The 23,038-nt window shown below is 43.9% G+C and overlaps 2 protein-coding genes and 1 pseudogene across 2 annotated transcripts in view; 1 reads left to right on the forward strand and 2 right to left on the reverse strand.

Annotated features, from left to right (window-relative positions):
* The window catches only part of DDIAS (DNA damage induced apoptosis suppressor), a 37,244-nt gene that overhangs the window by 13,628 nt on the left and 578 nt on the right, over window positions 1-23,038 (reverse strand). The window contains exon 2 of the mRNA XM_036747742.1: window positions 5,883-6,009. Within this exon, the coding sequence (XP_036603637.1) occupies window positions 5,883-5,995 (113 nt within the window). The 5' untranslated portion in view covers window positions 5,996-6,009. The remainder of the gene's footprint in view (window positions 1-5,882; window positions 6,010-23,038) is intronic.
* Window positions 980-5,534, reverse strand: LOC118840254 (annotated as a pseudogene).
* LOC118840256 (high mobility group protein B3-like) lies at window positions 18,726-19,340 on the forward strand. Its single transcript, XM_036747743.1, has one exon. The coding sequence runs from the start codon at window positions 18,747-18,749 to the stop codon at window positions 19,338-19,340; it is 594 nt and encodes a 197-aa protein (XP_036603638.1). The 5' UTR covers window positions 18,726-18,746.

Below are 23,038 nucleotides of genomic sequence, written 5' to 3' on the forward strand. Positions count from 1 at the left end.
AGTGCCAATTTAGGAAAGATATTACTAAACAACCAGTTTTATTTTCAAATACTCATGACTGATTTGCAGTGCTTCATTCATACTCTCCTTGATAAATGACAGTGTTCATCTCCAAATTGGTTGGCTGCAATCTGGTCTGCCCAGAGAACAAGATAAAACTATTTGGTTCACACAGGAATTGAACCTGCAAATTGATTCACTAGCACAGGTTTCTTTATAAAGTTAAAAACCTAAACCAAAGAAAATCACTAAAATTTAAGGGCTTAGAGAAGTAGTGACTTTAAGATTTTGAGTCTTTTTATGTACTTCTGTAGAGGCTAGAATGTGGAACTATCTGACAAAAATGAGTGAGGTAGGAGTAGAAGTAAAAGTGAGGAATTGTTTTTTCCTTCATTTTCTACAGTTAATTTAAGTAAGAAAAACAGAAAGCAAGAGATTGTCATAAGAACTGTAGTACCTTATAATGCTTTAAGGAATAGTATATCTTGAAAAACAATGTTCAAGTATTCTGTTTTAAATACTTAAATGGTCCAAGTCCTTGTTTTTGTTTTTGTTTTTTTTTTTAATTGAATTCATGTTTAATAATTACAGGCACTGTGCCCCCCCTTTCCCCTGCCCAGGCAGCAGCAGACCTGGTGCGGGGGCTGGGGATGAACACTCCCATTAGCGAGGACGGCTGTCCCAAAAGTGATTTTCTTAAAATAAAAAAAAGGACCCCAGGGGTAGGCGGTGGTACCCCACCCTCACACCAATTTTTATGACTTTATATATATCTCTATGCCCCCAGAGGGAGGGGCACCTGGCATCGTCCTGGAGGGAGGGGGGCGCCCAGGCAGCCCTAAGCCATCCTGCCTCTTCAGCCACCACTTTATTAGCTCAGACACACACTGCGCTACAGGCGCACGCCGCAGCCCCCCCCCTGCAGTCTGTGCAGCCACTGTCTGCGCATCCATTTGGGTGGGCTCTGGCTAGCCGGCCCTCAGTTGTGATCAGACTCATCCTCGGCCTCATGCAGCCACGTGAAGAAGGCAGTGACAGACTTGAGGGCCACACCCTTGCCCTGCTGTTGGGGGGGGGGGGGGAGGTCCTTGCTGCTCTCCCAGCTGTAGAAGGCTTCCTCTTTGACTACGTCTTCATCACAGAGTGCATCGAAGAACATGTGTAGTAGGTTGGCTGGCTGCTCCAGGGTGACCACAAGTGCCTGGAGGGCGTAGAGCGCCTGCAGCTCTTTCTGGTCATTGTTCACGTATTTCTGTAGAAGTTTCGCTAGCGCCTTCAGCACTGCCACATCCACTCACAGGGGGATCTCAAAAATGATGGCTGAGTAGCAGACAGCTGTCATGAGCGCATGGACCAACGTACTGGAAGTCACCTGCTGCTCGCTCAGGTTGGCCTCTATCCAGTCATAGATTTGCTGGTTGCTGGTGCTCTCCTTAAGCAGCTTCTTCAGCTGCTGGCTCAGCTCCTCAGGGGACATCTCTCGCCGACTGGGGGGCTCGGCCTCCTCTCCCAGTGTGTATTCCACTTTCTGCTGGATGACAAAGGCGTTGATGTCCTGGTCCTCAGGTAGGAATTCCTTCCAGCTGAGCCCAGCCTCTCGCCACAGCACCCTGACCTTTTTGTGACTCACACTTTTGCACAAGAGCCCCAGGATCTCCAGCAGCAGGGGAGCAGCTTTGCCTAGGGGTTTCAGCGGCTTCGATATTTCCCTGAAAAACTCCCCCATGGGTACCCCACCTTCCCAAACGATGGGCATCACCAGTTCTGCCAAGTACAGCCACACGTGGGGGATGTCAGTCTCCATGTCTTCAGCCACTTCCAGGATCTCATGGAGCCCTTGATAATATTGAACGGTAGTCAGGTGACCAGCACAGAGAAGCTGGTGCAACAACTGTCCCATGTGTTCCCGAGCAACAGTGCTGCGCTCCAGGGTCGACTCGATACCGTTCCGAACGAAAATGAAAGGCAGTGAAGGGGAGGCAAGTTCCTGCACACACTGTACCGCTTCCTTCATATCACTGAGATGCAGGAACTCCTCAATGATGGCTTTGGACTTCTTCTCTAGCTCTTCCTCAGACAGCGCAGCCTTGGGAGATGGTGGCAGCTGGGGGACCTGGGGGGGCAGCAGCTCCCTTCCGTTTCACTGCAGTCCCGACTGCAGTCCCGCTCCTCAGTCAGGCTGGCCGCCTTGCGTAGACCCTCTGGCTGGAGAGGTCACTCTCGGCTCTGCTCCTCCACTTCCTTGCTGAAGCTCCGCTTGGGGATCTGGGCGCGAGCTCGGTCCGGGCGGTCACCACACTCCCCACCCTGTTCACTAAGCTCCAGGTGATCTCCACGATCCCCAGCTTTCTCTCCATCTTCCAGGCTCAGACTGCTCCTTTGTACTACTCCCTGTATGTTGGTGCTCTCTGCGGGGGCCGCCTGTTGGAGGGCTGAGAAACTGTTCAAGGTACTGGTGGACGGCTGGGCCGTTTCAGAGGCTGAGTCTGAGGGCTTGGCTCCCATGCCCCCACTGCTGCCCTTGCCCCAGCTTAGGCGTCCCCCAGGGGCAAAGAGTTGGTTGTTGTAGTCAATGGATCCAGGCTTAGTGATCTTGGTTAGTCGGGAGGTATCAATGGGTCTGCTGCCTTTGCTGATGGGAACAGTATTCAAGCCTCCATCATCCACAATCAAACCCTCACGGCTGCCTGGCAGAGGCCCCCGACGCTTGTCCCCGCCCTTGGCCATGAGCTGCTGGACTTTGATGTGCTCGTGGTGTTCCTCCATCTCAGCCTCCTTGTGAATCTGGTCTACGGTCTTAGGGCCCTGGTCTCCCCGGCGGGGCACCCAGCTACTTCTTCGGAGATCTAACACGTCCTGCAGCATGAACCTTGATGATCATCTCCATCTGGTTGAAATACTGATCCATGTGGGGCTTGGCTTTCTCAAAATCCAGATCTTTGACAATGGTGGTAAGCAGCCGGCAGAGGCACTCCAGAGACTCCTCATCGTGGTTCTTCAGTAACTTGACCACGCAGTTGTGCATGATAGCCTCCGTCAACATCTTCAGCTTAAAAAGCTCCCCTATGAACTTGATGTTGCCCAGGGAGCATGGGCAGGCAATGTCTCTTGCCTCCTCCAGCTCCTTCTTCAGGCAGCCCGTTCCTCTGCCGTTACAGCCTCATCCATCTCCTTTGCTTTTTCTCAAATACTTCGTTGTCATCTTTGTCTTTCTCAAATTCCTTCTGGCACCGGTTTAGCAGCAGTTTCTGGAAATTGACTGTGATTGTGGGCTTGTCGGTGGTTGGCACCTTCAGCCCCATGAGGCAGCGGCACATGTTGGCATAGGCCACTGAGAAGTTGGGCTCCAAGACGGCCTTCTCGAAGATGAGGTTGATGATGCCTTTCAGGCACTCCTCTGTGTCAATGGCCAGCTGCTGTACCTGCTTCATCAGCTGCTGGAACATCTGGGGCGTCAGCTTGTTCAGAATGGATCGCACCCTTCGGAATAGGTCCTGAGTTTTGCTGCCATCGGCATCTTCTTCTCCCTGGTCCTTTTCTGTAGGGCCACATTTGCTACTGGGCTTCCAGGCCTTCTCGGTTTTGTTAAGCTTCACGTCCTCACTGAGCAATATTGTGGCAATGATCTTCCTCGGCTCCTTCTGAAGGCCCTGTTGGGAGTGCCGGGGGCCAAGACCGGTCGGCGGTCCCTGGGGTAGCTCCCTGCCTGGTCCCCTGCCAGGCTCCCCCCTTGGGGGGCCTCGATTGCTAAGGTTGGGCTGACCCAGGTTGGCAAAAGATGGGGTGAAGTCAGGGCCAGAGTTCATGATGGTTAGCCAGGTGGGGTCCAGTGGCCGCAGAGGGGTCTTGTTTGCCTTGTCCAGCACCACATCACTGATGTGAGGCAGGCCTCCTGGCTTTTGCATACTGGCAAAAATGAACTGGAATCCAAGCAGGAACTCCCGATCATAACGCTTCTTCTCCTCAGGATTTAAAGGCTTCCACTGAACTGACTTGTACTAGTACTTCTGGTCCCCAGGCTGGATATTCTCAGCATCATCAATCTTGTCTTCCTTTTCCTCCCAGGTCTCATTGGCTTTCTTGGGCCTAGGGCTCCATGGGCCACCCTGAGGCTCAGAGGTTGGCACACCGCCCACAGGCGACTGGCTTTCTGACTCTGGCACACCTTCATTCCCCTCCTTGAAGGCATCCAGCAGATCGCCCACAGTCTCCTTCTTGTTCAGTTCCTTGATTCTCTGTCTCTTCTTTGGCACAGATATTGCCACCACTTAGGTGGCTGTCTCATCAAGGCTCTGGGGAAGGGGGGCTGGGGTGGGGGTAGCCTCAGGGGGCAACGATTCCTCTCCTCCCTTCTCCCCTTCAGTCTCCCCTTCTTCCTTGTCCTCCTCATCCTCCTCCTCATTCTCTAGCTCTTCCTCCTGGGCAGGAGGTGCAGCAGATGACCCGGGAAGGTCGGCAGGGAGGGTGGGGAGTGCCCGCATTGATGCTGGTGCCGCCGCCACCACCGCCACCATCTCAACAGGCTCCTCGGGCTCAGCAATAGGGCTCAGGTCCATGGCAGGAGGAGAGGGGGCCCCGTTGGGCAGCTCCTCAGGCTGGGCCGTAGGGGCCACAACTGTGAATTCCTGGGGATAGGCTGGGGGGGGGGGGCGGCGGGTGGCAGCACAGAACTGCTTCAGCCTGGCCTACCTCTGGCTGGGCCTCAGGCTCGGGAGAAAGCTTGGTGTCTGGAGGCTGTTGGAGGCTATGAGCCTGGGCAGTGGCAATCTCGGGGGCTGGTAGAGGACTAGTCACTTCTGCCTCTGGGGAGGGTCCAGGGGAGGCACAGGGCTGCTGGAGAGCAGGGCAGGGCAGCTCTGGGGCTCATGGGCGGTGGAGGCAGGCTCCTCGACACTCATCTGCATGACCACTGTGGTTGTCATGGTGCCCTCAGTAATGGGGAGGCCTGAGAGGCCTGGCTGTAAAACTGGAGGTGGTGGAGATGGGGCCGGGGAAGGAGAGGATGGCTGTGACTGAGATTCGGAGGGGCTGTGCTCTGGGGCAGCCCCCGGCGGGCCCTGATGGTCACTCCCTCAGGCCGGTCATCTGGGCGGATGATGACAGCAACCTGGGGGGTCTCCCTGTTAGCCTGAGGTTCCAGACCTCCTCCTGTCTGGGGAGGAGTGGGGGTGGAGGAGGTCCAGGCCCCAGACATGATCTCCTCTGTGATATCCTTCCCTCCCTGGTTGGGATCTCAGATCCGAATCGTCTTCCGTTCCCTCTTAGGAGCAATCTGGGCAGCTGGTTCATCATGACTGGGGCGGGGGCCACGCCAGGTGGAAACTGCTGCACACCCTGCGCTGGGTAGTAGGCACTGGCATAGGTCCCAAATTCAGTGGGGCTTGCTCCAGGATAGAAGCTGGGGGCTCCTGGTTGCACCAGATACTGCTGGGTCGGGACAACATATGTGGAATGGCCCTGTCCAGGGATGTAGTAGGCCATTAGGAGGCCGGGTAGGAGATCTGGGAGGGGATCATCATCGCTTGGGAACCCGCGGGGTAGACGTGGGCAGCTGGGCCAGGCCTGGTGGGGGCTGCGCTCTGCACGCGGGAGGCTGCACTACTTGGAGGCTGAGCCCGGCTTGGATAGAAATGCTTCAGTCTCCTTCAGTCCGAGCGGCCAAGCCTCATGCAGCCGCACAGGCGCCCCCAAGTCCTTGTTTTACAGTAGAAGGAATACCTTAGCACGTGGAATGAACACACATGGAGTGTGAATGCTTTGCTGCACAGGAACTTGAAAATCTGTATTTTTCTATTCTTAGGGTTCCTTCACTATTAAACTATTTTAAACTGCCCTCATCTCCCGACTCAACCCCCAAAGTCAGAGCATTTACCCCAAATTACCTTTTAGAAACTAGGATTACTCTAGAGAAGCACTTCTGACATGATGGATAGATGAAACTGGAGTTCTGAACAGCAACTATAGAAGCAATGAGAAACTTTTTTCTTCTATTCATGTGTTCACTCTGTTCTGTAAGAAAACAAGAATCAGTTTCTGTAAGTGAATGACAAATTATATCCTAATTACACAAATTTTGAAGTTTTGCACATCTAAACTTATGGAAATGAACACCATATCAGGTCCCAGATTTGAATCCTGATTCTGCTATTATCACCTGGGAGATCTGGAACAAGCCTTTTAACCCCTCTAAGTTTTCAGTGTTCTTGTTTTTAAAATGAGGAGGCTGGACTAAGGGATCTTTTTTTTTTTAAACTGTTTTTCTCAATTGGATGTAAAAACAATTTTTAATATTCATTTTTTTAAAATTTGGAGTTCCAAATTCTCCTTTCCCCCCCTCCCCCTTTTAGAAGGCAAGCAATTTTATATAGATTATACAGGTGCAGTCATAGAAAACATATTTCCATATTAGCCATGTTGCAAAAGAAAACAAAATAAGAAAAACAAAGTTTTTTTAAAAAATGTGCTTTAATCTGCATTCAGATTCCATCAGTTCTTTCTCTGGAGCTGGATAACATTTTTCATCATAAGTCCTTTAGAACTGTCTTGGATCACTGTATTGCTGATAATAGCTAAGTCATTCTCAGCTGGTCATTGTACAATACTACTGTTATTGTGTATGATGTTCTGGTTTTGCTTACTTCACTTTGTATTAGTTGGTGGTGGTGAGAGTGAAGAGTCAAAGATGACAGCTAGGTTGCAAACTGGGAGAATGAATGGTGGTATTCTCAACTCTAATAGGGAACTTAGGAGGAGGGGAAGGTCTGGGGGGAAAAGAAATTGTGTTCAGTTTTGGACATGTTGAGTTTAAGATGCTATGGGGCAGTTTGAGATGTTCAGTAGACAGCTGGAGATCCAAGATTGGAGGTCAGCAGAGAAATTAGGGCTAGGTAAGTATATTTGAGAACCATTCACCAAGAGATTATTTAATCCATGGGAACTGATGAGATCACTAAGTGAAATAGTAGGGATAAGAGGGCCCAGGGCAGAGCCTTGGGTTAGCAGATGTGACTAGGATAAAAATCCAGCAAAGGAGACTAAGGAAAAGTGATCAAGTAGGTAGGAGTACCAAGAAAGGGCAGTAGAAAACCAAGAGAAAAGAGTATATCAAGGAGAAAAGGGTATCAAAGGCTGCAGAGAGGTCAAGGATGAGGACTGAGAAAAGGCCATTAGATTTGGCACTTAAGAGTAATTTTGGAGAGAGTAGTTTCAGTTGAATGATGATGCTGGAAGTCAGATTGTGGCAGAGTTAAGAAGTGAGTGAGAGGAAAGGAAGTAGAGAAACTAATTGCTGATGCCCTTCTCAAGTTCAGCCACAAAAGGGAGATGTTGGACAATAGTTAACAAGTATGTAAGGATCAAGTGATAGTTTTTTGAGGATGAGTTAGACATGGGCCTGTTTGTAGGCAGTAGGGAAACATATAGTAGAGAGGAAAAGATCAAAGATTAGTGAGAGAGAAGGAATGACAGAGGGGGAAATCTGCTGAAGAAGAAAGGAAAGAATGAGGGCATGCAGACTTAGAAGGAACTTGTGCATGCAGAATGGTTTTCCTTGGGAAGAAGGGTCATTTTTTCATGTGAGATAGAGGGGAAGGAGGAGATAGCAGCAGAAGGCATCTGAGTGACGTGAGATGAAGAGGAGGGAAGACAGACGTCTCTTCAAATGGCCTCATTTATTTCAGGGAAATAAGAGGCAAGGTTCTCAGATGAGAGGATGAGAGAAGGGGGATTTATGGTAGGTCTGAGAAGAGATAAAAAAGTCTGGAAAACGTGCTGCAGTGAATGGGACTGTGAATGGATTAGGGAGGTATAGAAGTACTGTCTTGATGCAGTGAGGTCCCAGTTGAGATTAGAAGTCATAAATATGCAAGATTCAGCAGTTTTGTGATTTTCCTCAGCTTCATTCAGTAGGATGTAAATAGAAGCAAAGCCAATGGAGGGGGAAAGGAACAAGCATTTATTAAGTACCTACTATGTGCCAGGCTAAGCACTTTACAAATATTATCTAATAAGATATTCATAAATAACCCTGGGAGGTAGGTGCCATTGTTATCTCTATTTTAAGGTAGAGAAAACTGAGGCACACAGCAGTTAAGTGACTTGCCCAGGATCACTCAACTAGTAAGTATCTGAGGCTAGATTTGAATTCAGGTTTCCTGATGTAATAGGTCCTTCATTCTATCTGGTTAGTTGTTGTCCTTCGAGCTCAAAGAGGACCAAATGACATCACTATGATGGGGTCTTGGTATAATGTGTCCGACTTTGAGTGATCAGACCTATATGAGCTCAGAAGGCTCTACCACAGGTGGGGCACAAATAGTCCAGAAGGACATCTGGAGTGGAGAAGTGTTTAAATTTGCACATTTCACATTTCTTTTACTACAGGATTTCTTGTTACCCATAAGCATGCACACATTCTATGTACCAATGGTGAGTGGGATCATCTTAAAACTCTTGTCACCTAGCTTCCTCTAGGCAGCTAGACCACAGAGGATAGTAGATGATGGGAAAAATGCAAAGCTGAATTTAAATGGTACGTTCAAGGTCACACAGATAGCTAGGGGCAGAGGCATGATTTGAACCCTCTGGTTGCAAATCCAGTGCTTTTTTCCACTGTACTACTCTTTCTCCTATGTGATGCTTTCTCTTCACTTCCTCTTCTTGGGACCTCTAGATCCCTTCAAGACTCAAATCAAGTGCTAATTCCTTCAAGAGGCCTCTGCCTGCTCCTCCAGTTAGTGAGTCAATATGTATTTATTAAGTATAAGTATCTGCTATGTACTAGGCATTGCGCTAGGGATAGAAAGGCAAAAACCAGTTCCGGCTATTAAGGAGATCTCTCAGTCTAATGGGGGAGACAACATGCAAACAGCTAAGTAGAAACAAGATATTTTACAGAATAAATCTGAGATAATTAACAGAGGGAAAACATTAGCATTAAGAGGGATCCAGAAAGGCTTCTTGTAGAAGGTGGGATTTTAGTTGGGATTTGAAGGAAGCCAGGGAAGCTAGGAGGTGAGGATGAGAAGGGTGAGAATCCTAGGCATTCAATGAAAATGCCCAGAATTGGTAGATGGAGTGTTTTGTGTGTGAGAAGTAACAAGGAGGCTAGTATCAATGGATCAAAGGGCAAGAAAGATAAAAGTAATAGTAAGGTGTAAGTGTGTACACTTACACTTAAAGTGGAAAAGTAGGAGAGGATCAGATTAGGGAGGGCTTTGAATGACAAGATTTTATATTTGATCCTGGAGGTGACTGGGAGCCACTGGAGTTTACTGATTTTTTTTTTGAGGCAGGGTGGGGGCCAGACCTTTTCAGGGAGATCAATTTGACAACTAAGTGAAAGATACACTGCAGTGGGGAGAGATGAGGCAGAGAGATCAACTGGAAGGCTACTGCAATAGCGAGGAGGTCCTGCTCCAGGATGGCAGCATTTTCAAGAGAAGGGAGAGGTAGAATTGACACGACTTGGCAATCAGGTGGTAGTCCTCTCCTCCCCTTCTCTCCATAAAGGTTTCGAGCTCGCTGTCTAGTAAAAACACTTCATTTTACAGATTAAAAATGTGAGGCCTAGAGAGATGTAAGGTCTTATCTAATATAACACAGGCACAGAAGCGGAGGAAGCATTTGAACTTAGTTCCTCTGATTTCACATCTAGTGTTTCTGCCCAAATGATTTTGTATATACTTAATCTGAATGGAAGTTGTCTAGCCCCAAGGAGAATATAAGGTCCTATAAGGTAGGGAATGCTTTTTGTTTCTGTACCATAAGCACCTAGCTAGCATGGGAGGTGCTTAATAAATGCTTACTGATTTAACAGTTAAAAGAATTTAACCAAACTTGCTTCTGATTCCCCACACTATAGAATGTATCCTTTTAAGAAACATTCATTTAGGATACTCTACTTCCCATTATTCATCTTTGTATTCCTTCCACAAACTGTCCTGATACCTTCCCTTCTTCCTCTGGCAAATATCCTAACGCCTTTTCAGAAATTTTCCTCCTATTCAATAAACTCTGTCATGAAAAAAAAAAACCATAAAACTTAAGCCAATTGTTCCCTTCATCCCATGCATCCAGATGAACAGCTTGTTTCTATTTAATTTTTACTGGCAGCTTTCCTTTGGCTTATATTTTCTCTACATGTGGGCAGGGACTCTGATTTAATATCATTATAAATCTTCTTACACTGTATTACAAACAGTGGACAGTGTGATAACAGAATGTATAAAATCTTTGGCCAATAACTTAAAAAACATGTGTAAAGGACATCTAGGTGGTGCACTAGATGGAGCACTGGGCCTGGCTGGAGTCAGGAGGACCCAAGTCCAAATGTGACTTCAGACACTTACTAGCTGTGTGATACTGGGCAAATCACTTAAGCTCTGTTTGCCTCAGTTTCCTCATCTGCAAAATGGGGACAATCATAGCTCCTTACCTCTCAGGATTGTTGTGAGGATCAAGTGAGATAATAACTGTAAAGCGCTCAGCACAGTAACTGGTACATGGTAAGTCCTGCAGAAATGTTAGTGGTGATGATGTATTTTAACAGCTACTATAACTACTAACGTTTTTACACTGGGCTTCCCTATAACTCTGTGAAGCAACAATACCACAGTTCTATTTAGATTTCAGTCACAAAGGAGACATGAGTTTTTCATTTATAAATCACAATAGGCATGTTTTCATCAATAAATATTTATTTGACCACCTATGTTATGCAAACACCACTCTCCTTGGTGCTGTAATTTTCTTTTCCTTTCTCTTCCTTGGTACAAAGAAGGATGAGAAAAAGACTTACAATCTACTTAGGGGCACAAAAAAAAATGCATAAAGGGCTAAGTAATATCAAAATGAGAATACCCAACAATTAGATCCCAAGAACAGTGCTAAGCAACAGAAGAGCCCTCCAGATCTGTACTGTGCCTGAGAACTGGTAAACAATTTACAGAGATAGCTGCTCTAACAGCCGAAAACAGGCTGTGGAAAGAGACTTGGCTGCCCTCTAGTGGACCACATAAATCATGGGATTTAGAGGTAGAACACACATTATGAGAAAACTAAGGTGGAGGTGAAGTGACTTACTTGCCCAGAGTCACAAGGCTATTTAATATTTGAAGGGAGACTTGAATTCAGATCTCAACGATTCCCAAGACTTTTGCACTATTCACTAGTCCATGTTGCTCCTCCAAGTACTCATATAAAAATGATTCTTAGAATGCTCAAGTTCACTTTCTGAAATCAGAGCTATAGAGCTGGAACTTCAGAGGCTGTCTAATTTTTTATTTTACACATGAGGAAACTGAGGCTCAGGGAGACTGGAACTTGCTCAAAGTCACATGAATAGTAAGTAAGCAAAGGCTGAATTTGAACCCAGATTGGACTCCAGCCTGTGCTCTTTCCAATATCCCACACCACCTCCACTGTTGGAAGTCACACAGGGATTAATTAGCAAAGACAGGATTCAAACCCAAATCCTTCGCCTTCAAATCTTGTGCTCTTCCCACTGGCAAACCCAGACTCCATCATCTAGTCTTTGAGTGGTTGCCTGAAATGCTGTTTTTTTTAAAAGCAGAATTTCTGAGGCCAGAAATATGAGATTACAGGGGTGGAGCATGATATAACACTAAAGAGGTGTGTGATTAACCATTGTTTGAGGAGATGGGCAGAATTCCATAATTGGGCAGAAACCTCATAATAGCCAATCATGGTTTGTCTCTACACAACCACACCCACTCTTTACCATTACAGCCTAACACCACCTCTCCCACTCCAAATATCCAACCTTCTGCTTTTAAGTCTCAAGTCAGTCTCTCAGTACACTTTTAATTAATTTAACCCCTGATGGGACACCTACAGCTATAGCTCTGAAGTTACCATTGGGAAATTCCATCTCCTTTTCCCAGCATACCCACGAAGGGAAAAAAATACTGACGGGGCAACTAACTGGAAAGTGAAGAATACATAAGTATAATACATATCTTATTTCTTTAAGAAACTTATTCTAAAGTTTGAGAGACACATTTAGTAAAATAAGATTAGTAAAAAATGCAAGAGAATGGCATAACACCTGTTGATACAGACTGAAATTTTCTTTTCCGTATACTGTACAACTGGATGATACAACAGAAAAAGTACTGGTATTCAGGAAACCTGAATTCTAGCCCTGACTGTGCTACTTAATAATCTGTGTAACGCTCTTAAATCAATTTTATGTCTCTGAACCCTCAGTTTCCTCATCTGTTCCAAGAGGGGACTAGACTAGCTTATCACTGTGTCCTTAACAGTCAACACAGGCATGATTTCATAGATGTGGACACTCCTTCCACCTGGGGGAGCTGCAATCTACCAATACCTTCCTATCTGGTGTAGTTTATAACTTTCCATAAATCTTCCAGAGGATGGACTTACTGATTGAAGAGAAGCCTGGTTCCAATATCCTCTGCCCTAGTCAGACTACATTTAGTCTCCAGTCATATTTTGTCTGTAATGATGTATATTATAGCATTTTTGCCTATATTTATACAAAGTAGCCTATTTATACACACTAAGCATTTCTCCATTGCCCTGTAGGTCACCAGTAATTTTGCTTTTTTAGAGATAGCAATGCTCCTTCTATGTTTTGAAACTGTATAGAAGCACTGAGAGAAGACTGATTTGAAAAGATGGGCTTTTGTTCAAGAGAGCAGCTTGTCATGTAATTCCTGAAATGCAATTTAGCCCACCCTCTATTTAGTTTGTATGTACTTGTTTGTACAATATGTGCACTAATCTCCTCTAGGTCTAAAATTCTATGATTCTGGTGCTCATGGATTACAAAGCCCATTTCTTTAGTTCCCATGGACTGCTCCTGCTGTGAAACCTATCATGGTGATTCTCCATTAATCATATTCTCTATTTCACATGTTAATAGATCTAAACTTGTGCTGAGGATAGATCTTACATTAAACCAATCTGAACTGGTTTTTAATCATGTTTAGAAACTAGCTCCAAGGGCATGCACTGCCAACTAATTCCAGTTTTTGCAAAAAGTAGTCATAATAGAGTTGCTGACCCAACAGGAAATCCTTCTTAACTGACCTTGGGAGGCATCACCAACAAGCAACACAGTAAATAGCACTACTCGTAAAGCAAGATAATCTCCAAAGTACCCTCCAGCTCTAAATCCTATGATCCTATGCACTAAGCTCTGTCTACATGCTCTATGCTAGTGTCAAGGCAATATGGCATAGTAGGCAGAGAATGCTGGATGGATTTCAAATTAGGAAAATGTGGGTTTGAATTCCCTCAGCATTTGAATCTCCCCAGCATTCATTAACCTTGTAACCACAGGTTAAGTCTGGGCCTCAGTTTTCTCAGAAAAATGGGTATATCTGTGGTATTTACCTTACAAGGATGTTGTGAGGTTCAATGGAGTAAGCAAAGAACTTTATAGATCTCACAAAAGTATTTAAATATCATCTAGTTTTATGTGGGCTTTGCCAACAGATTGTGGAGAAGACACCAAAGGAGGGTGAGGGGAAAGGTGGTTATGCCTTGGAGGTCCTTAAAATACAGATGATGAAGAATGAAAGAATATTACCAGGCAGCATATTAATATGTGCAACATATTATCAAGGTAGTGTGGCAGGGTGGTAAGAGAACTAGGCATACAAATAAGAGACTCACTACTTAGTACTAATATCATCTTTTAAAAATTTTTTTTATTCATTTTGTTAAATATTTCCCAATTACATGAAAAATTTTTTGTAAAAATTTTGAGTTCCAAATTCTCTCCCTGCCTTCCCCACTTGAGAAAACAAGCAATATGATATTGGATATACATGTGAGGTCATGCAAAAACATATTTTCATATTAGCCACATTGCCAAAGGAACACACACACACACCCCCCAAGAAAATTAAGTTAAAAAAGTATACTTCAATCTGCACTCACAGTGAATCAGTTCTCTTTTTGGTTGAAGCATTTTTTCATCATGGGTCCTTTGCAATTGTCTTCATCAGAGTAGCTAAGTCTTACAGTTGATCATTATTACAATATTAGTAGCAATATGACCTTGGGTAAGTCAATCCACCTTCCTTATCCTTGGTGTCCCAGTCTATAAAACCGGGAAAATAATCCTTGTTCTACCAATCTCACATTGTTGAGGGGCTCAAATTAATCAAGCAATAATTTATTAAGACTCTAGTACTAGGTGCCAAGAAGAGGCAGTTAGTTGGCACAGGGGATAGACCGCTGGGTCTGGATTCAGGAAGACTCATCTTCTTGGGTTCAAATCTGGCCTCAGACACTTAATAGCTGTGATTCTGGGCAAGTCACTTAATCCTGTTTGTCTCAGCTACCTCACCTGTAAAATGAGCTGAAGAAGGAAATGGCAAACCACTTCAGTATCTTTGCCAAGAAAACCCAAAACGGGGTCACAAAGACTTGGACATGACTGAAAATGACTGAACAACAACACAAGCTATATACAGGATAAATAGGAGAAAATTAAGGTAAGGGAGGCACTGGAATTAAGACAGGTTGGAAAAGGCTTCCTGTAGAAGATGGGATTTTAGTTGGGACTTAAAGGAAGCCAGAAAGTCAGTAATCAGAATGGTGCAGGGAGAACATTTCAGGAATGGGAGACAGTCACAGAGAATGCTTGGAGCTGAGAGATGGATATCTTGTTTGTTTAAAAAAAAAAAAAAAAAACAAGAAGGGGCAGCTAGGTGGTGCAATAAGTAGAGCACCAGCCCTGGAGTCAGGAGGACCTGAGTTCAAATCCAGCCTCAGACACTTGACACACTAGCTGTGTGACCTTGGGCAAGTTGCTTAACCCCAACTGCCCTGTCTTCCCCCCTCAAAATAAAACAAAAAAAACCAAGAAGCCAGTGTCACTAAATCAAATGGTATGTGTTGGGGAGTAAAGTGTAAAAGCTGGAAAGGTAGGAGGGGGTTAGAGTGTACAGGTTTTAAGGAAAGATTAGTACTTTTGGTGTGAGGTCTGCTTTCCACCTTTGGTGTCCACTTGGTTTACTCAACTCTTACCAGTGGCTAAAAGAAGCTGCAGCATATGCAGCAGCCACACCCTGGTAAATCATTTTGGCAGTTGGGATAAACCAGATTGAGGTGATGGTCCTCAAACCTGTTGGTGAGTTAGGGAGGTGTCTGCACCAAGCATACAAAGACTTCCCCTGGTGAATGGGTAGATGAGAACAATTTGTTCCAATGGCCATGAAGACAGCTGAAGAAGGTTCTGAGTAATGCTTAGAGAGCTTGGTTAGACATTGAAGATGCCAAGGTAATTGACTGCATCCTGGACCATCACCAATTGTCTTGACTTTTGTCTTGCCACTGGACTCTGATGGAGAGAGTGAGGCTGATGACTTTAAGCAACTGCCTCAGTAAAATCCAATTTATTTGTGAGTTGAAAGACCTTATCCATACCATTTTACTATTTTTACCTCAAAGTCCTATGGCGACAGGCAAGTGATAAAAAAGCTTGGGTAGATACACTAGGGGAAGTAGTAACCTTACACACAGATGGCCCAGGCCATAGTATCATCTTCTCACTGGACTGAAGCAGCAGTGGGATTCAGTAGCTTCCTGGGTTTCTGAGTAGCCTTTTTAAAGGACTGCACTGCTTATCTCCTAGTGTGAGGAAGGGGCTAGAAAAGGTGCCCTAAAAATTGTCTGCTTTACCCAACCGAAGCCTGACTGGATTACCATGGCAGGTGGGGATCCTACCTTGTGGTAGAAACACAAAACATATATAAAAAGACTTTTGCAAAGAAGATTCCACTCACCATTAGTACTCATGCTTATGGACAATATGAAATCCAGTAGACCTGAAAGAGTACAGCTCTTGTTCTCTTGAGAGAACAAAGCAGGTATCACATTTAAATAGCAGCTCTGAGTGAAATAAGGCTGGCAAATGAAGGCCAGCTTATCAAAGTCAGAGCTGGATACACATTTTTCTGGAGTGGTTGCAGTTAATTGGGAGTGTTATGAAGCTAGTGTAGGTTTCAAGATCAAAACTAATCTAGTTGGCAAGCTTATATGCTTCCCAAAAGGACTGAATGGCAAGTTCCTGACAATGTGATTGTCACTTGCAGGAAAACACCATGCCACAATCATCAGTGCATATATTCCCACCACAATGAACCTTGATGAGGTCAAAGAAAAGTTTTATGAAGACCTGGAGACCCTCATCATAAAAGTACCCAAAGGGGATAAGCTTGTAATTCTGGGTGGCTTTTATGCCAGAGTAGGGACAAACTATCAGACATGGCAGAATCCTTGGACAGAATGGAGTCAGAAGCACCAAGGGTCACTTACTACTGAAGACTTGTGTGTCTCATGACCTTCTCATCAACAACATTGTCTTCTGTTTATCTAAAAGCAATAAAACTTCCTGGAGGCACCCTCACAGCAAACACTGGCGTTTAAAAGACAACGTCATTGTAAGGAGAATAGACAGGATGTGAGAGTGACAAAGGCAATGCCTGGCACAGAGTGCTGGACTGATCATAGACTTATCCTCTCCAAGCTAAACATCCACATTCAACAAAAGCAGTTGCCTCAAGGCAAGAAAACTAACAGAGGACTTAATGTCAACAGATCAAGGCACTTCTCCCAGCCTGAATAGTTTGCGGCTAACTTGGAGTGAAAGCTGAGCCAACACATGGTTGGCAACAGTGGAGCAGAATTGATTGGGCAGGTTTCAGAGATTTGGTGTAGAGCACCACATTTATTCATCTGGGCCAGAACACTTACAAACATCAAGACTGGCTTGATGAAAATGATGGGGAAATTCAGAAATTGCTAAACAAAAAATGAGAACTCCATAGGGTTTACAAGCAGAGATTTCATCTGTCTCTAAGAAGGCTTTTACTCTATCAAAAGTAAAGTGCAAATAATAGATTTGCGTCTTTATGTATGATCATCTTTTTTTCTATTCAATTATGTTATGGAAATGCTTGTTTTATTTCTTTAGTTCAGAATAAAATAAATACAAATTTTAAAACTCTTTTTTTCCAAAAGTAAATCACAAGCAAAGTTTAGAGAGATGTAGGACTCTTGGCTCAGTAACAAGGTAGATAAAATTCAGTTTTACTCTGGTAGTAACAATCCAAAGTGCTTTTATGATGCCCTGAAGGCTATTTATAAGCAAAAGACCTATGGTGTATCTCAGCTACTGTTAGACCTCAGGTTGAAGTCTATCCCTCTCTAGCTTAACTTCCACCTGAAGAAGAGGTTTTGAATGCCATGAGGCTCCTCTCCTGTGGCAAAGGACCTGGTGCTGATTCTATTCCAGCTGAAATTTACAAGGCAGGGGGTCCATTGCTTATACACAAGCTGACCAAAATTTTTCAGGTTATATGGCAAGAGGAGGATATTATCCCTCAGGAGTTGTAGGATGCCTCCATTGTCCATCTTTATTGCACAGCCCTCCCTCACTCAAATTAAAGTCAACTGCCAGTCATGTCATTATGTCCCTGATGTCATGGTCCTCTGCGAAAACGAAGGACAAATGCAACCTGTGAGTAGCCTCTCTCTCTCCCTGCTCTGCCCAAAGGAAGGTACATTTGGATGGCTGAAGGCTGCCTCCCTAACTTCGCGTTTGGTGGTTAGATTTCTTTCTCAAAAACCAAGCCTTAAACCCAACTCATTCTGGAGCTCATAGATTGGACAATAGGTCCCTGCCCTCCTAGCACAGAGTGAATGTAAATACTAAATAGTAACTGTTTCTCTTTTGGCCAAGAACCTGGAGGGCCTACCCCTCCTAGTTTGATTGTTTTTTTTTTTTTTTTTGAGTTTTGATTAAAGGGGCCATCCCTGGATTAACTTCTTGAAGAGGTCTATTCACTGAATTGGTGTTATCTCAATCAAAGTAAGAATCTGAAAAGACCTTAGCCTAAAGGAGCAGGGTCTCCCAATGCATCCTGGCCATCTCCAGTCCTGGTGAATATCAGGCCACTGGACCCAGATGGCTCTGGAGGAGAAAGTGAGGCTGGGTGACCTTGCACAGCCCTCCCTCACTCAAATCAAAGTCAAGTGCAAGTCATATCACCATTTCCGTGATGTCATGGCCCTCTTCGAAAATGAAGGACAAACACAACCTTATAAAGGAAAAGGAAATAGATTGCCCTGTGACAATCACAGTGGGGTCTCTCTCTCTTAGTTACTGCTGGCAAGATTCTTGCCAGAGTTCTCCTTCATAGGGTGACCCTTCACTTGGAAAATGGTCATCTACATGAGCCAGTATGGCTTCAGAAAGGACCAAGGAATTGCCAATATGGTGTTTACTGCCTGACAGCTCCAGGAGAAATTCCAGGGACAGAATAGAGGTCTGTGCACAATGTTCACTGACTACATGAAGGCCTTTGATACTGTCAATCATGAAGGCTTTGTGGAAGATGTGGTAAAATTTGGTTGTCCAGAGAAGTTCATCAGTATTGTACGCCAGGTCCATGACAGCATGGGTCAGGATTCTGGATAATGGACAAAGCTCTCATGCTTTCCCTATCAGCAATGGAGTGAAGTAGGGTTGTGTGCTTGTTCCCAGGCTTTTTAGCATGTTTTCAGCAGTGTTGTCAAACACCTTCGATGAGGATGAGTAAATTATTTAATTTGAAAATGCTACAAGCCAAGACTAAAGTGGAGGGAGAATCGGTGTGCAACTTTTTGTTCACAAAAGACTGTGCACTCCCCTCATTGTGCCCTGCGTTATACAGACTAGTGAACAATTCAGTTACACACTAGAGATGGCTAAAGGTGACTCAAAGAAACCAAAAGGCAAAACGTCTGCTTATGCCTTCTTTGTACAAACATACCGTGAGGAACATAAGAAAAAAAATCCTGAAGTTTCTGTCAATTTTGCAGAATTTTCAAAGAAGTGTTCAGAAAGATGGAAGAATATGTCTGGAAAGGAAAAATCCAAGTTTGATGAAATGGCAAAAGCTGATAAGTTGCGGTATGACAGGGAGATGAAGGATTATGGACCAGCCAAAGGAGGGAAAAAAAAAAAGGATCCTAATGCTCCCAAATGGCCCCCATCTGGGTTCTTCCTATTCTGTTCAGAATTTCGCCCCAAGATAAAATCTACAAACCCTGGGATATCCATTGGGGATGTAGCAAAAAAACTTGGTGAGATATGGAATAATCTGAGTGATGGTGAAAAGCAGCCATACAACAATAAGGCAGCAAAACTGAAGGAAAAATATGAAAAGGATGTTGCTGATTACAAATCCAAAGGAAAGTTTGATAGTGCAAAGGGAATACCTAAAGTTCCCTGGAAAAAGGTAGAGGAGGAAGAAGAGGAGGAAGAGGAGGACGATGAAGAAGATGATGATGAATAAAACTACATTATTTGTCTTAAATACCACAGAGTTGGGTAAACACTAAAGCACCTTTATTGATACAGCGTCTACTGCATTTGTAGCATTTAACTTTTAAAATTGGAAACAGGTGCTCTAGACATTTTACCTGGTTTATGTGTCATAGATATAGGTGTTATGAAACTGTATCAAAGTTGTATATATTTCCAAACATTTTTAAAATGAAAAGGAAATTTAGTGTTTTCCTGTCTCTGTGCACTTTGCTGTTGCTATAACAAAACATTTTTTTAAAATTACAGGCTTTTGTGTGTAATAAATACGGTTATTGATTAGAAATCCCAGGATGTAAACTTAAACTCTCTCTGTATATCTGGAGGGGAGGGGGTATGTAAATATCCACACACACTCATATAAACATACACCACATGTAAGTGTGTGTGTGTTTATATGTACTAGACAAATTCTTCTCATAAATGTTTGGAAATATGACACCTTAGAAAGGGAAAATTAATTTGGATCTTTCATTAGGTGCCATGGCCCAAAGCATGCACTGTTAGAGTAGCTTTATACGATGATTGTCCACCTAGCTTAAAGTTGTCATTTTGTATATAGTGAAATAGCAGTCTGCTGCCATTCTTAGATGTGGCAAGGGGGTAGGGTTTCAGCTGGCATGAAAAATGGTTTTTTGGTTGTGGTTGTTAAATGCTGTCATTTTTAAATGGAAACTTTTTTTTTTTTAAAACTAAGGGACAATGCAGCAATGGAAGTTGACATTCTATAACTAATACTTGGTACATTTTTTTTTTATGTTTAGAATGCTAAAATGTTTTCCAAACTAAATAAACAGTATTAACATTTAAAAAAAAAAGACTGTGCACTCAATGCAGCCTCTGAAGCTGTGATACAACAGAGTATGGATTGATTCTCTGCAATTTGTGCTAATTTTGGCCTGACAATTAACAACAAGAAAAGAGAGATTCTCCACCAGCCTGAACCACACCATCTATATGTGGAATCAATGGTTACACAAATAGATTCAGAATGCTGTGGATACCTTGGAAGTATACTCTCCAGGGATGTCTACATAGATAAGACACACACAATGCCAGAGCTAGCTCAATGTTTGGAAGGCTCTGAAGGAAAGTGTGGGAGAGAAGAAGTATTATAGATTGCCTACCAAACTGAAGGTCTACAGAGTCATTGTGCTCACCTCCTTTTTGCACACCTGCAAAGCCTGAACGTGACAGGAAACCGAATTGCTTCCATTTGAATTGTATTAGGATGATTCTGAGGATCACCTAGCAAGGTACTCGACCCTGAAGTCCTTTCTTGAGCTGAACTGCCAAGCACTTAAACTCTACTGCAGAGAGTGCAACTCCAATGGGCTGGCCACATTGTTTAAATGTCAAATATGTTTGCCTAAAAGACTATTTTACAGAGAACTCACACACAGCAAGCCTTCACATGGAGGTGATACAAGGACACTCTCAAAGTTTCTCTAAAGAACTTTGGTATTGATTATTAGACATGGGAGACACTGGCGCAGGACCACCCAGCAGGGCTTGCCCTCAACAAGGAAGATGCTATGCTGTATGAGCAAATAGTGCGAATTTAGAGACATTTCCACTCCAAATTTTCCTCTGGACTATTTGTGCCCCATCTAGGTAGAGCCTCCCAAGCTCATATTGGTCTGACCAGCCACAGTAGGACACACTCTACCTGGACCCTGACATAGTGATGTTATTTTGGTCCTCTTTGGGCAAGGCCAAACAGAGTATTTTATATTTGTTCCTGGAGGTAATAGGAAGCCACTAAAGTTTATTGAGGAGGGAGGAGACAAGATTCACTTTAGTGACTGAATGGAGAATGGACTGGAGTGGGGACAGACTTGAGACAGGCAGACCCACCAGAAGGCTGCTGCCTGCTGTTTAGGCATGAGGTAATGAGGGCCTGCACAAGAGCAGTGGGAGTGACTGAGCAGAGACTGAAGGGGGGAAGGGGAAGTCTTCACATGCTTAGGGTAGACACACCCCTAACTCATTAATGGTTTTGAAACCTGTCAATTACCCTCAGTCTGGTTTAGTCCATCTGCCAAAACACTGTGCATGCTATAGTTTCTTAGAGCCACAGGTGAGAGCTGGGTGAATCAGGTGCGTACCAAAGGCGGATGAGCAGCCCTGAAAAGGGCTTGGCAAGCCCTCGCACCAGGTATGCTAGTCCTCCTGAACACTCCATGCACCTGGAAGGGGTCTCACAGATAATGAAATCTTGGATTAAGAACCCCAAGGGGTCTGTGGATAGATTTCAGGGGGTTCATGAATTTGGATGGGAAAAAAATTACATTTTCATCTCAATATATTTTTTATACTTCTATGTATTCTATGCATTTAAATATTCTGAGAATAGGTATATAGGTTTCAGCAGAGTCCTAAAGGCATCCATGACACAAACAAGGTTAAGAATCTCTGATCTAATGCAACTTGCTAATTTTACATATGAGAAAACTGAGGCCTATAAAGTTTAAACGAGTTTTCTAATGTCACACTGGTGGTTGGTGGCAGAGGTGGATCTGAACTCTCAACCAATTAGTACAAAAGTGAGCTATATCCAATCACTTGCCAGGTCCTGTCAATTCTGTCTCTGCTGTAACTCTCCTTTTCATGCTATTCTTTCTGCTTCCACTGCAACCATTTTAGGTTATATTTTCTTGCCTAAATCATTGGAAAAGTCTCTTAATTAGTATAACCGCCTCCAATTTATCCCAATACCTAATCTATCCTTTATACTGAATAATTTTCCCAAGAGGAGGCAGCCTCAGCGTCAGTTCAAGTCTCACTTCTGTCACATACGTTCTGGTGGCTCTTATGTGACTCTTAAATTGTACTGCAAATTCTCATGAGTTCCCTAACCCACAAAATTCCAAGCCTGGACCACAAATATTTCCAAACTGCACTGCCCTCATCAAGTCACTTCTTTATTTCACAAACTTTTAGTGACCCTATATGTTCCCTACAAAATAAAGTGTAAACTAATGCGGTTATTCGGTATAAAGTATAAACTAATGCTGCTACAAAGGTCTAAGCAATCTAATCGGCCTTATAATTCCACATCCACATATTTAGAGCTCTAGCCACACTAAATTCCTTTCTATCCTACTTCTCATCATATTCCATTCCACAATCATCTCCTACTGTTGAAGTCCCTACTTTCTGTCAAAGCCCAATTTAGTCTATCTCGTTTATGCAGCTTTTCCTCAGGCCCACTCCTTCAAAAGCAACTGCCCCCTCTTCAAATTTCTCATACTACTTTGCCTGAACTTGAACATTTTTTAGTCATCTCACTCTACCCATGTTAAAATTATTTACATTAGTGTCTCTTCTTCATGGCATTTGTATTAAATGTCTTTTCTTCCCTTTCCCAAACCGACAGCAAGGGCTTTTCTTATATTGGAGGTAGAAAAGACCTTAGAAACAATCTAGTCAAACTCCTCCATTTACAAATGAACAACCCAAAACAAAGAGGAAAGCAACTTGTTCAACATCCCACAGTTAGTACCAACAGCATGGGAGGTCCTGATTCAGTGCTCACTAATCTAACCCAGTGCCTTAAACTAAGTAGGAAATTGACATTTTTGTTGAATTGCATTCAAAACTATTATAATAATCATGGCCCACATTTCTAGAACAGTTTCAGACATGGAATCTTCTTTTGCATGTTCT

Source organism: Trichosurus vulpecula, chromosome 2 (assembly GCF_011100635.1).
Source record: "Trichosurus vulpecula isolate mTriVul1 chromosome 2, mTriVul1.pri, whole genome shotgun sequence".
NCBI lineage: Eukaryota > Metazoa > Chordata > Mammalia > Diprotodontia > Phalangeridae > Trichosurus > Trichosurus vulpecula.